At 39.2% G+C, this 14,754-nt stretch overlaps 1 protein-coding gene across 1 annotated transcript; it reads left to right on the top strand.

Moving 5' to 3' along the window:
- The first annotated feature begins 1,412 nt into the window (after positions 1 to 1,412).
- On the top strand, positions 1,413 to 12,328 carry LOC5517492. Its single transcript, XM_032361976.2, has 8 exons — positions 1,413 to 2,119; positions 6,987 to 7,090; positions 8,820 to 8,982; positions 9,094 to 9,173; positions 9,369 to 9,411; positions 9,654 to 9,688; positions 10,267 to 10,363; positions 11,408 to 12,328. Exons 1-8 carry the CDS (start codon positions 1,729 to 1,731, stop codon positions 11,578 to 11,580), a joined length of 1,086 nt encoding a protein of 361 aa, XP_032217867.2. The 5' UTR covers positions 1,413 to 1,728; the 3' UTR covers positions 11,581 to 12,328.
- Positions 12,329 to 14,754: the final 2,426 nt, after the last annotated feature.

The raw sequence follows: 14,754 nt of genomic DNA on the forward strand, positions 1-14,754 counted from the left end.
TTTGTAATCATTATAATAATTGTAAAACCATTATATCGTTATTTGATAAAGTATCTATCGTGCTAGTTGCTTTGAAAAAGTAAAAAAATGAAATATAAGTGCAGGCTACTTTCTAATGAAAAAAAGTACTCGCTGATCCTCTTTTTTTTTTTTTTGCTTTGCTCATTCAATCGGAGAATTTTCTCTCCATTTCAATGTAGGGGCGTAGGCGAGGGGATGGCCTAGCCCCCCCCCCCCCCCCCCCCCCCCCCCCTTCTAGCAGCCAAAATACAGTGAATGTATGAGGCATTATCTAAAACACAAGAGACAATGCCTTGAACAGGCGTTTTGGGCCCCTCCTGTTAAAAATCCTGGCTACGCCGCTGAGAAAAGTCCATTATACAATAAAAACCCGCGTATAAGAACCAAGGATTTTTCAATATGTTTTCTTTATAGATCGGGGTACCTTTTAACAAATCAGGGTGCCTAGGTTCTTCAATTGGTTCTTAGTTTTTCATCTACACTGTGCAATAATAAACTTACTAACCTCGACCGTTCGGTCATTACGGTTATTCTCGCCGAAGACGGCTCATGCAATTATGATACTTTTTGAAAAAAATCACTCGTGCAAATTAATCCCGAATGGAACTCGAAACTGTATGATTATCTATTCTAATAATTCATTGTGTATTATAATTTTATATACACTAAAAATAAAGAACATCCTTTAGAACATTTGCAGCCTTAAAATTCTTAAAAAATAAGAACGCCTCAGCCTCAACTGGAGTGTGGTCTATCACAGCAAGAAACAAGCAAAATCGTAAGCTGTTGGTCATGTGGTAGCTTTGGCGACGCGGACGGAAGTGAAAGCAAAACCGATCTAGACATTGCTGATTCGAAAGCTGCATGCGGTTGTTTTACTTTCGCACTCTTAAAGATATACATGAAAAGCATTCAAGGAGTAAATGAGCCATTAATACAATGAGATTTCTTTCTAGCAGGTAAATCGACCGAACGCTTCAGCTTGAGCACATTTGTAGATTTTATCGCGACACTTAGCATTCGCCATACAAGTCTGGCACTGTTCCTTTAAAAGCCATTCCAATCCCCGTCTTCATCCCCCTTCATCGAAACCTCCTTTTTAGCCTAAAATAAGATATCTCTTATGAATACTAAGAAAATACCCAGAACGTCCCAGCAAAGCAACAATAATCAATTTTTATACCCTTGAATGCAATCTTTTGGATTGTTGCTTATTTTTCTCCGATAAATACGCATGTGACTGCCCAAACCAATGTCATCACTATAATAAGAATGTAACGCAAGAACGCCCCGTAACACAACACCACTTCACAATGATCCGAACCCTCGTGGCTTTAAAACCGGAACCAGTTTTGTTTTGAAATTTAAATTGAAAAAAGAAATACTACTTATTGCTGAAGCATTTGGGCGAGAGGCTTTGAGATTTCGCTTTCATTTTATCTATTCAACACCAGCGATAAGACTGAACCGTGACGTAATTCACTTTCGATTCTCAGAAATGACAACGCGGAAGCCCTTGTTGCGTTTCTTTGAAAACTATAAATACAAAAACTTACATTGCAAGCTGTTTTCGCGTATATCACCCCAGATCTAAAACCTAGCGAGACACTTGCTAAAACCTAGCTCTAGCTAGGCACTCAAAACATCGACTCAAGACAAGATTCCGACTTTGTTTTTAGCTGAACACTGTATTTACCGTCATATCAAATGCTGAACATGCCGGTCGAGAAGTTACGGCTTCGTCCTTGGTTGGAGAGTATGCTCGATTCTGGTAAAATTCCCGGCGTTACATGGGTCGAACGAAGAAACAAGGTGTTCAAAGTATCGTGGAAACACGCTTCAAGGCATGGATGGGAGCTCGATAAAGACGCTTGCATCTTTCGTGCATGGGCAGTTCACACTGGTCGCTTTAGACAAGGCCTCGATAAGCCGGATCCTCGAAGATGGAAGGCGAATTTCAGGTGTGCGCTGAATGCATTGCCCGATATAAAAGAGTTGCCAGGTCGAGCTGTAACCCGTGGGAATAACGCCTACAAAGTCTATCAAATGCTACACTCGAGTAAGAAACCGGACAAGAGCAACAACAAAAAAAGCGAAGGTATTATTATTTTTTTTATGATTTTCATTTTATTAATACCTTTTATCAACTTATCCGATTACCCTTTTTTAGGTTACTGATACTCCATTTCTTACAATTTAGCCGTAAATTTAGCGATCTATTTTGCAAATATTTTGTCTAGCTTATAATTCACATAGTTATTATCCACGCATTCTAAAAAAGACTTTAAACATATGATTAAAAAAATGTAGTCAGTTGGCCCTGGTGATGAGCGATAAATCAGTTGTAACTCTAGATTTATGTAATAACAGATGGGAAAAGTCAGCGAACTCTTCAAAGAGAGAAGTTCCGAGAACTAGGGTGGAAGAAAAGGGTGAGCCCTAAGGTTAACTCGTTTTGGACGCTCTTGGCGGGAAATCAAAAGGTGACCGCGCAGCCTAGAAAGGCCCGGGGAAAAGTTACCAGTAATATATAGATTTAGGCACTGCCTAAAAGCGGAGCCAGTATAAACACCTTTTGTGTTGACTTATCAAAGGTATTATTGGGGGATCTAGGATCCTGCTCTCTACTGAGATTTATTTATTATACCAACCAAATGGATCCAGGCCTTATTCAATAATTTAAATTATGCAGTACATCAAAGTTAACAAACACAATTCCTGGTGTGGATATGGCTGTCAAAGTTGTCAAGAGTCTAACGGTAAATTCTTATGTCCCGTCATAGAAGTTCCATTATGAATATCTTTTTTTTAATCAAAACAATACTCCCACAAGCTTTGCCCTGTGCAGAAAATGTCATGGATGTAACAGCATTCCAAAGATTCGAAATAATATATTTAGACTGTTTAGATGCCATACTGTGATTTTTATGTATTGATTTAGTGGCAATTCTCTCCTTCACTGGACCGAATATTCAGAAAAATGTCTGGAAATTAAAATCCAAAAATATATCTCCTTTCATGCATTACATATTGGTGCACCCCACTTTACCATATAGTGGCCTTGTTGTTGGTGGCCTACTCCCAAATGAATGCAATGAAGAAAAAACAGATTGAAAATGCTAACTTCTAATTTCAAACCAAACCCTTTCATTGATCTATGTTTGGGGTAGAGAGGAATCAAAGAATATCAATTGACTAAAAAATAATCGACGGGAGAGGAGATAAAAAGTGAATTGACTCAACTTGAAAGGTTTGGTAAAAAAAATATAACAGTAATGAAAATAATTTGATTGAGCATTTCTTGACATTTCCCCTTTCCCATTATCTTAACCCTTTCACCACCACAGGCCTCTAAAGAGGCCATGTCTTTGTTATCCAAGCTATGTGAACAGAATTCTATTATTGAAAAAGAACAAGGTTGTTGCTAGTGTTATAAAGTTTAAGTATCTTGCCCTTAAAAACCCTTCCCCTTAACACATTGACCCCTCAACCGGCCTGTACCGGCTTTGAGAAGTACCCAGAACCCCAAAAATTCATAAATGCAAAATAAACACAACAAGATGAAGATACTCAGGCATCAGTCTAAGGGATAAATGGTCTTGCATATATGCATCCAACCAAGGTGTTGGCATCTACTCTTAAGCCAAATAATAGCACAGGTTCTTTGACAAATCTCAATTCGAACAAGGAGAGAAAAGCAGAATCACCCCTCTCAATAAAACGCTCAAAATACCACACAAGGGAGAGAGATCAGCAAACACAGCTCAAGACACAAATAGATACCTTTATTCTGATCCTCCAGGTACATTTCCATGGCCTCAAAACCCAATGTCCACTCCTTGAAGGATTGTACAACCACAAAGATGTCTTTACGTATTGCAAAGCATTCTGGGAGATCCAGGGGGAAATTCACGAGGGGAGGGGCAGTCAACACCCCTCTCCCCAAAGTCAGATGGTTTTTTATAAGTCTTTTCACCCCGAAGCCAAAGAAATCAATTCCAGGTCATACAGACCCAGAATAGCAGTGTAACAAATTTTGGAATCAATTTGGTTTCAGAAAAGACAGCATTTAGGAGAGCTGTGGTGATTCATTAGAAAATTATTTTCTCGTCCAGGCAAAGCCAAACAAGAAAAAATCATCATGAATCCACCTTTGCTTGCCAATATCCATAAGCAAAGCACTCAATTACGCCCCAAAAGACTTCATTATGTCCTGAGACACTCTCCTTATATGCTCATAGCTGTATTTTTGATGAAAATAAGCAACCATCAACTTGTGCTGGCTTCAGCACAACGACGAGGGATTAAAAGTGGGGACTGCAAAGCACTGTTGGAAAGCTTGGATACCGCTGACTAGGTGCAGCTGTGTTTGACTTTTACGGGCTGTATAAAGCTCAGAATAGGAGGGGAGGTATCTGTTTTCAGTCTGTAAATTTTGTAAATTCAGCTCAAAAAAAGCCTGGAGTCAATGGGTTAATAAAAGTTCCATTAATGTACATTTGTAAAGCTACATTCTGACAAGCTTTGTTCTTGCGAAGAACAATGGATGAAACAGGATTTCAAAGATGGAATATAGTGTCAGACACAATTTTAGATAAGATGTAATGCTGAAGATTTAATGTACCATTTTAAGTGGTGATTTTCCATCCCCATGGGAATTAATATCTACAAATATACATCCAGTAATGCATTATATTTTGGCGTTTTGAGAAACCTGGATCTAACTATTCCAATGAAATAAATCTAAAAATCTAAAATAAATGTAATGGGCAAGAGACTTGGAAAGAAAATCCCAAAAAGAAAATATAAGTGAAAGTTATAAATGAAAATTTCTAATTTAAAAATCAAATCTGTTTATTTTTGTTGTAGAGGGGAAATAGTAAAGAGCATCAATTGCATAAAAATAGTCAACAGGGAGAAGAAAAAGGAAGAAAATATAATAACAATAATGTGATAATTATATTCAGTAATTTTCTAAAATATCCCCTTTCCCATTATCTTTAGGTTGATAGAAAACTATTTTCTTTACAGATTTATTATTTAAAAAGCAAAAGTTTGTTTTTAGTTTTATATTATATAAGTATCTTGTTCTAAAAAAAACCTATGAGTGTGTACTGCTGAATCACATAGTTATGAACTAGTCATTTGCAACCCCTCCCTTATGGTCCTGCAGAAGTCAGGGGTTAATGTGGGGTTTTAGACCACTTTTTAACCAGAATATTTCAAGAGGGGTGGTGGTATTGACTGTTTTTGACTCTTAACTTGGAAACAGGCTTTTATTAAAGTTTAATCCCCCACCCTTCCCTGGGACCATGGGTGTGGGGGTATCAAATGACTAGTGAATAAGAACATCCTACTGTTCTCTTCAAGACATGATTTTTAATTCTCATGTCTTCCAGTCTTTAGCATTCATCTTGGCCCTCAGGTAGTTCCTGGTTCATAAAAGAGTGAAAACAATTATTTATTATTTCTTTCAAAACAATCTTTTTATCAAGCCATTTATAATCTAACTAATTTTCCACAACTATTTGAAAAAAATAAACACATCGATGCAAGATGCAGACAATAACAACAATACATATTGAAAATAGGGTTTTTTTTATCCTCGGTAAGGAAAATTTCTCTTGTAAGTTGAAAAAGCTGCTGTATCTTCTAAGGATATGTATCTTCTTAGGACTAAGAGCACAGGATATAAAGACAAGAACGGTCTTCTTTAGCAGTATTTGACAAATGCAACACGATATTGGTTAGCCTTAATGAAATATCTCAACACAATCAATCTGCCCTGAAGAAGTCTTATTAAAGACGAATTCCAGTTTTTGTTGTATCGTATTTTATTCAACAAAATCAAGAATATAGATAAAACGAAGAATGTCAAAACAAAACCTGTTATGCTCAAATAATTTGATTACTAAGTTAAGTACTCGCATTCTCAAAGCATACAAAAAGGACAACAAAAAGCCTAATAACTTTTATATCCTCAATAGACAATACAAATCGTCGTCCGAAACTCACCTTGCATTGTTTTTTTTTGGTCGCTTTCTTGTGGTTCTGTTCGCTTTTCAATGTGAACTGTTACTTGCTTAAATTTACTAGCTAAAACCAGATAAATCTTGGCGTGAATGAATGTTAGTAGATCTCCTCTAGTTGACTTTATCCTTAAGTCACAAAATTTGAGGCAAAATAAATAATCATCGCATAATCGACAAGAACTTTTTCCCTTGCTCCGTGCTTGTATTTAGTCGCCATTCCGGGGCCGAGTGGGGCCTGGGAGTCACGCGGCTGACTTACTGGCTGGCTGGCTGGCTGTGGCTGGCTGGCGAGTGACACCACAGGGTACCCGCGCGATGACCACAAAAACCAAGTCGCATACCTATACCATATTTCTATGCCTATGGGGCTACGCGCGCGGCCTGCGGCCGCGCTTAGCTCCGCTAAAATCCATTTTATATGAATTAAAACAACATTAATACAAGAAAACAACCTTTTTTTATCCATATTTTTTGGTCATTTTCCGTTTTCCTATAGTCAAACCTGATTTGAAATAAGTGTATCCCCACACCAACAAACAGAAAGACACACAAGCCATCCAAAGAGAAGGCCCCCAAATATCTCCCGAAATTTCGATGTGCTCGCAGTTTTCGGCTAATGCTCGCATGCTCGCCCACTTTTTCCGTCGTGTTCGCATTGAATTTTTCGATGTGCTCGCTGCTCTAAAAATGCTCGGTCTCGCATAAAAAAACAGGGTGCTCGCAAGCTTGCAATATAGTGCCCGCCAAAGACCATTCGGGGCCATAAAGAGGATTGCTTTCCAAAAGGGTATAGTCGTATATGCATAATGTTTGACCCCCATCTAGGGTTGCAATAAACACACTTCTTTTAAAAACAGAAGAACATGAAATTATTTTTTTGATACAATATAAAACTGACTTAGTATGATAATTGAATCGACATTAACATTGTAGGAAAACCATCTCCAAGCAACTGCAGCCGGACGCTGGTCACTAGAGCGCGGGCGCATGTTCGTCGCAGGTCCACGGAAGAAACCAAAGAGTGTGTTATCAGAAAGGTCTGTGACTCTGCTGTTTATGTACTCGTGGTTTGCAAAAATGAATTAAAGACTAGGGAATAACTATGAATTGTTTCGGTGGGGAGTTCGGCTTGAAAATGGGACCATTTACTATTAGTAGCAGTATTAGCACGTAATTTAACACGTACAAGTAGCTCCGCCAAATTCAGCATACTCGCACTAGACACATTGCCGTGCAGTCTTTGAAATATTGGGGGGGAGGGGGGGGCACAAAACAGAAACATTGAGAAAATATTAGGGGCACAGCCTCGCCTCCACTGGTCATTTCTTTATATTTTATTTAAATATCCAGGGTGAGGCACGTGCCCCCAGTGCCCCACACCCTGCTGTGGCCCTAAGACATTCTCGTCTTCAGCGCTGCCCCATCCTTTTTGTCAGAAATCGAAAGTAACCCCAAATAGAAAAAAAAAACTAGTTTTTTTCGACGCTAAAGATTCCCGATAATGAGCTCCGGCCAGAACCTTTTATTCAAATTTATTCAACTCTAATTTCCCCAGAGTACCCTGCGCGCTAGGCATGTGTAGATTGTGCTAGTAAATTTGGGAAAAGTTGCTTGAAAATATGGCCAAAAGTTGCTTTAAAGTTGCTAATATATCCAAAAGTTGCCAACAGAAATTAAAAAAGTTGCTGGCTCTCTAGAGTCGTCTGTTCTAGATAAATGCTCAAAACATATTTCTTTGCTTGTTTTTATTTCAACAATTTTCCAATCATTAAAATATGTTTAATTAATCAATAAAATATAAATACATTTGTCAATCAATCTCAGCAATTTATAGGATACGTATTTTCTAGTAAATTTTCTAACTAGTCAAAGTTCACTTGGATAGTCATCATGTTATTGAATACAGTATATACATCATATATAATATATGATCACGTCTTGCTACACGCATTGCAACGTAAACTACCTTTCTCCGCTACAAAATGCTGTTTTGGAAACTCGATGAGTTCGATGCGCTTGTGGGTTTAAATTTGCCCCAGCGTCCTTTGCCATCTCGATATAACCGCCGGATAAAAAACGCTCGTTATAATAGAAAACGAATAACGACTGTCTAGGACCAGTTTTAGATGAAATAACGAACTTTTTGATGGTTTGGATCGATTTTTTTACCAATTTGTTGCTCAAAAGTTGCCAAGAAAGGCAAAAGTTGCCCTAGGTTGCTGGTCCTTTGACAAGTTGTTCAAAACGCCAAACATATGCCTACTGCGCGGCCTGTCACAGGACACCACAGGAAACCCGATGATACACTACAACAGTGCCATGCACTGTTGTTTTCATCATCAAAAATATTTTGAATAATATGATCTAGAGACAGATTGTGACTTTAAGACTTTATAATGTAAATGCCTAATGGAGCAAATGGTGCAATGCAACCAGGAAATTAGCCCCTTAAAAATGAAAAACAATGGCATATCAAGAAAATTAAGCCCAAAATTGTCCGGTTTTTGCCAAACGCGGTCACTTCCATATAAGGAAACTAACATATACCTTATTTGGAAAATGCATGATTCTTGTAATTTTTGAGGTGAGCGTACCCCAGGGGCTTCGTAGACTTTGTGACTTGTAACCAGAAGAGAAAAACAGTTACTGTGACCATCTTTAGTTAGTTGAGAAGGTCCCTGAAAAGAAACTAAGTTTCCTCGGTACCAGACCCCCAAAACGACAACGTTTTCTTCATATTACCTTTTTTTTTTCTCGCCTCTATAGAAAACAATCAAACTCAAGGAGCCGCTTCCGTTGCCTATGCCAACCAAGCCCCCAATCCAGGCGCACTTCACGTATTGGCCGATATACCCAGTAATTGCGCATGCGCATCTCAAAGATCACGATTATCTGACCACGTGGTACGATCCTAGACCGGAAATGAAAGGTACCTGTGTTTTGTTGATTGTTTTTCCTGATAACAACCCGGACAGTGCAAGACCCTTTTTATAAGAGATTACCGGAAAGGTTGATACTTTATGGGTCTCTCTTAATGCAGATATCGGGGTGATGACGTCATACACAGAGATTAAAGTAGAGCCATCCTCTCCGACTTCCACGTCACGTGACAACGTTCAGGTAAATTTAGCTCGCCACCTTAGCACTTTGTCTACCCTATTTACTGGCGCATAGCTGGGCGCGGACGTAACTTTGTAGCTAAAGTAGAAAATAGCCTAACAATTTATGTTCCTACCGCCCGTCTAGCTCACATTTTATTTATTGTATTTATCTCTGGCATATGGATTAGCCCTTATAGCTTTTCCTTTTTCCCAGATCACTGAAGTTGACAAGGTTCCCCTAAGAGATGTAAAACAAGGTAAGCGGCCAACGCGTAGTTGTCCGGTTTTGTTGTAGTTATTGTTATGGATCAATGTTATTGATAATATGCCTAATATTACCTGATGCACGCGAATATGCTTTGGGATTGATATATCTTTATTAACAGTAAATTTATCTTCTTCCCCTTTAAACTGGATATTCGCAAAATTCATATAATATAAGAGCGCTGTTCTGAAACTTTAGTTAACATCTACTAATCAATCTAACTTTTCATCATAGAGAGAGAGGTTCCCAGCGATGAAGAAATCGTCGACGTAAGTTTGTACAGCATTTGTTATGGGCGGATTTTGAGCCATACTATATTTTTATCAGCTAACTTTTCAGGAAAATCCACAACTGAGTTTGCCTTATCACCCGTGTTCGATGGCCTTCCCGTCTCTTTGGAGATTACCGGACCCTCTTATATAATTAGCCTCCTTCGCAGGCATTCCCGCTTTTGTCCCCCTCTTACATTAGCTGTTCATATCAATCAATGGGTGTCGTTTTTCTTTTTCTAAATGGTGTAAAATAGGCTGGGCGACCACGCGGTTCAAACGCCTTTTTTTTCTTTTAATTGCGGCCTGCAAAATCGTCAACGCAAAATCGTCCTGCAAAGTCAACGTGAATTCATGCAAGTTTCGATGCAATTCGAGGCGTACACGTGGACTCTCAAATAATGTGCTATTGTCCTAAAAAGAAATTGACCGAGCTAGCTCGAAAAACGACAGCTTTCAAAACAAAATTGAGTGCTCACCACAGGTAACCCGCTGGGCTGTTCCGGTTCATTCCTGGTTTTGTAATGCTAAGAGACGCGTATAATATATCTGTTGATTTTCTTTTCATTATTTTACAGTTAGTGGATAGCATGTCACGTGACAGTGAATGTAGCTCGCCAAAGTGTGACTCGATCTCTTCATATGAAGATTTCAGTGTCGACATGAGAGACCCAAGTAAGTTAAAGGGCCATCGTCAGCCACACCTTTGTTATTTTCACTTATGGAAGGCACATAATGTGAGAAAATCTCGAAATAACCATCTGAAAACAAAGTTTTTCACTCCATTCATTACCAAATTTAATCGATGGAAATGGTTGCTTTCACATACTTGGTATTATACTAGGGTGACAACATGATGGCGAATGACACAGAGACGCCTTTCAACCCTTGTGATTTGTTTTGTTTATGCACCCAAGCAATTTCTTCCCCATTCCAGCACCTCCTCCCCTTCCACCATCACCCCGAGACCACCCCTTCCCAATTGAATCTCTTGATTGATTGATCGATTGATTGATTGATTGATTGATAAACACTATGAAAACAAATTGATTGATTGGTCGGTCGGTCAATCAATTTATAAAAAAATCATTTATTTATAGAGGGTGAAACAATAATATTATACCAAGAGAGCATAAGATAAGAGAGGGACACTTTGGTATTACCCGAGCGCAATGTCGATTCCGTATCTGGCTATTTTTAGTAACCACCACCCCACCACTGCGCGTAAGGATTTGCTCCTTTTATTTTGTCCCACAACCCTGCGGGTTGCGTGTTGTTGTTTTGCCAACTCGATAGGAATAAAAAGAGATCATGTAAAATAACTCGGAGGATGAAAACAAGTCTAACTTAAGTAAGCAAGGTTGGCAAATATACTCACAGAAAGCTAAATCCCTGAATAGTTTGACTGTTTTGTTTGTCTGAGGGGCGAAGTCAAGTCAAGAAGAAAGAAAACCCGCGGGGGTGTAGGACAAAATAAAAGGAGCAAATCCTCACGCGCAGTGGTGGGGTGGTGGTTACTAAAAGTAGCCGGATTCGGAATCGACATGGCGCGCGGTTAATACCAGAGTGTCCCTCTCTTATCTTATGCTCTCTTGATTATAATAAATGTTAAATAAATGGTCCGAGCTGCGTCTTAAAAAAGTGAAATGTCCCCCCTCCACAAGAACACTAGAATGAAGACCATTCTACTCCAATTAAACAAGGTTCAATTCATTCTAGATTCCCCAGTGGAAGCCACTGAAGAGCAATCAACGACTATGCCTACTCTCGACCCTGATGACGCCACAGAGTTGGACTTGGTGATGGATGAAGCCCCTCCTATATTAGAGGCAGCCACGACGGAGGAAATACTCCAGGGCCTTGCTGACAGTGATCACAAGATTGACACCTGATCACGTGACATTGACGTCTCTAGGGATTCAAGCACCGTGTGGTCATATGGCATTCACTGAGATTATTTGCGCTGCGTGACTGGTTCTATTTTTTTAAAGCTGGTAAAAGGTCGAAGTTTATAAAGCCGACTGAGAAACGTCAGGAAAGCAGGGAATATTTAAACATTCTAAAGACTTTTTTCAAGATGAAAGGGTTGTCTTAGGAGGAAGGGGTGGAGGGCGTTGGAAGGCGGGATTTGTTTGGGGGACCAGACATGAAGTTTTAGATTCTTATTGGATCTTTAAATACTCTTTCTGTAGCATTAAAAAAAGACATTGAAAAATAGTGTTTTTTTCTGGTCGCCACTTACGTCCTAGATTTGTGCTGAATGCAACTTTTATTTGATTTTTATTTTTTAATTCTTTCTCTGTAAAACGTCTTACGAGTTTTCTGTTTTGGCTCTTCGATATCAAAAATGGTGCAAGATAGACATCCAATCATAGATAAGAAAGATGTGCTTGGGAAACAATGCACGAAAAGTGAATCATTTTTAACTCAAAAACCCAGATTTTGAGATAAGTAGAAAACACTAATAGAAATAAAGAAAATAGAAAATAAAAACCTCCCCCTCCAAGTATCTTTGAAAGAAATCGCGACCAATCAGAGACAACGGTTATATTCTAAAAATGTTGTTATAATGTAAATGTTTATGCGGTTGTTAAAATTAAACAATAAAGTTTACTTTCAGAAGAAAATATAAAAATAAAACCGTTGCAAAATGCATTATTGAAATAAAATAGAATACAGAATTTACCTAGGAAAAGATGCTTTTAATTTGCATATTAATCCTATCAAAATCGAATACTTTGGCTATGATCTGGCTTTCGTAATTCAATATTTTACCAAAGCAATTTTTCCGGCCATGGAGCCTTTTCAATCAAAACGTTCGCCGGCAACCCATCTTTCTTTCTCATGCACTCCCTGTGTGCCCGATCTCCGCGAGGCCCTGGGTCTCCAGGGATGTTACAAAGGGGAGGAATGAAGTGGACAAGCGCTCGCGTTTTTTTTGCGTATACAGCTTTTTCAATAAACGTTGTCAAAGGACAGCGCTCTCTCGCACGCGCCCATACCGCGAGGTGGTATGGGTAATATATGTTGTAACAGGTTTTTAGTAGATATGCCGCAGTCTTATAGTGAAGTCCTTCGCTGGCGTGTTATCTGGATGGTACAGTTTCTTGCATTATCTATCGTACACACTGCGGCATTTCTGTGCCGCGAACAATTGTAAAAGGTCCTGCAAAAATAGAGACAAAAATAGGAACGGCAACGGCAACGCGAAAGACGACAGAAAACAATTGAAATTCAAAGAGCCAGACTTGAAATATACTCTGAGATGGATTCCGTCTGATACATTTCAGCCGTGAATTTTATCTAAACTAGTTTAAAATTGAGCGCAAAGTTTGACAGCATTTTGGGTTCTCCCTACAGTCGGTCGCACCTCGCCGTCGTCGTTGCTATTTCGTTTAGGCACTTTGCCAACAGGTTTTCTTTTAGTGTAACTACGGAGTCTCCGTTTGACACCTCTTACGGGATAGGTGCCAAACCTGCTCTTGTTTCCTTGTTTAAGGACGCACAGATATATATTTAGAAAATTATCAGACTGTACTGCCATTCTTATAGCGTCAACGTGGTCGCCATTTTGTTTTTGGCCGCGCTAGCTTGGCGCGAGTGACAAAACAGCTTTCGCGCGGCCAGAACAAAACAAGATGGCGGCCACGACTCGGCGCATAGAGAATGCGAAAAAAACACCGGGTAAACGCCTGCAAGCAGGCTAAGCGTTCAACGAAGTTCGTGTCGGCGGTGAAGGATGGCAGAGCTTGAAACAACATATATTACACATACTACCCCGCGGTACGGGCGCGTGCGGCCGCGGCCACGTTTTTGAAGCATCGTTTAACATAACGCTGACTTGTGAGAACAACGCGCAACTTGACCGGTAATGGGATATCAATAAAGACATACGCCTTGTCGATAGCGCCTTATGAACACAGCGTGTTTGTCACCTGCTGGTGCTCGCAATAACGTCCACCATTTTGATTGGACCATTTGCCGACGGGAAATTTCCCTTGTCGTGTGTCGATCTCGTATTTTGACCCAGCCAAGCACATTTTTTTGAGAATAAACTGACGCAAAAGGCTATCTTGGTCAATTATAATACCACTAAATTTGGGATCAGGAGGAGGTCTTAGGTATAATCTTTTTTATTATTGAATTTTGAGTCATCTGGCTGCGGCATTTATTCGAATATGGCGCTTATTCCAGGTCTTTTCTTCTTATAGCAGCACGAGGCCGTGCCCAGGCAAAATATACTTGGCTGAAGACGTTTATCTTCACTGCCTGCCCAGTCATATAAACAATATAAACAAGGAATAGAAAATATAGTATTTTCACAGAGGAGTAAAATATACCATCTCAATCTCCGATTCGAGCACGCCGACGCAGGCCTCCTATTTATTCTACAATTTGTGTGGCAGTTTTTCTAGTCATACTAGAGCAATCTAGCCTTTTACGAAGCCGTCTTTATGACTGGCGCGAAAGCAGTACTCACGAGCAGGTGGGAAGAAAGAGCCGTGTAGTGCATTTTACTAGCTGCGGATGAAGCACTTATGGGTGACGCTCATATAATCACAGAGATGGACCGATAAATTTTATTTTATTAATATTAAAATTATTAACAAAATATCACGGCAAGATTATTGCACCATTTTAAATTCTTATAAATTGTCTGTAAGCTACGATGAGTAGTTTGAATTTTAATAACTAGCATTTTATATAAGTTCTTGGAAACAGAAAAGCCTAGTTTCAGGAATTTATACATTTTGACTCCGCTTATTTGCGGAAACCTGTCAACGACCCCACTTATGTAGATATATGCGTGTTTTGGCTTCTTTTTAATAGGGGAATCCCCGAAGCGTGTTATGTATTCAGGTTCAAGTTTGAACGGATCCCAAGAATGCTAAAAAAGCTACTGCTAAATAAACAATTACATATTGCCAAAAAGCAAAAGTGTTTTTGTGTCCTTTAGATATAGCGTGTTTCATTTGAAGGAAACGTTTCACCGTGGTTAAAGCAAATGTATTGAACACATTTAATTAATGGGATTCATAAATAGTCTAAAGGGAAAAGTCCCGCGC

The sequence above is a fragment of the Nematostella vectensis genome, chromosome 11 (genome assembly GCF_932526225.1).
Source record: "Nematostella vectensis chromosome 11, jaNemVect1.1, whole genome shotgun sequence".
Classification (NCBI taxonomy): Eukaryota; Metazoa; Cnidaria; class Anthozoa; order Actiniaria; family Edwardsiidae; genus Nematostella; species Nematostella vectensis.

Excerpts from the sequence above, each read along its gene's own strand:
- LOC5517492 (XM_032361976.2), top strand. The coding sequence starts at position 1,729 with ATGCTGAACATGCCGGTCGAGAAGTTACGGCTTCGTCCTTGGTTGGAG. Across the intron at positions 9,174-9,368 it reads CGTCACGTGACAACGTTCAG|ATCACTGAAGTTGACAAGGT; the intron begins GTAAATTTAGCT and ends CCTTTTTCCCAG. Across the intron at positions 9,689-10,266 it reads GCGATGAAGAAATCGTCGAC|TTAGTGGATAGCATGTCACG; the intron begins GTAAGTTTGTAC and ends ATTATTTTACAG.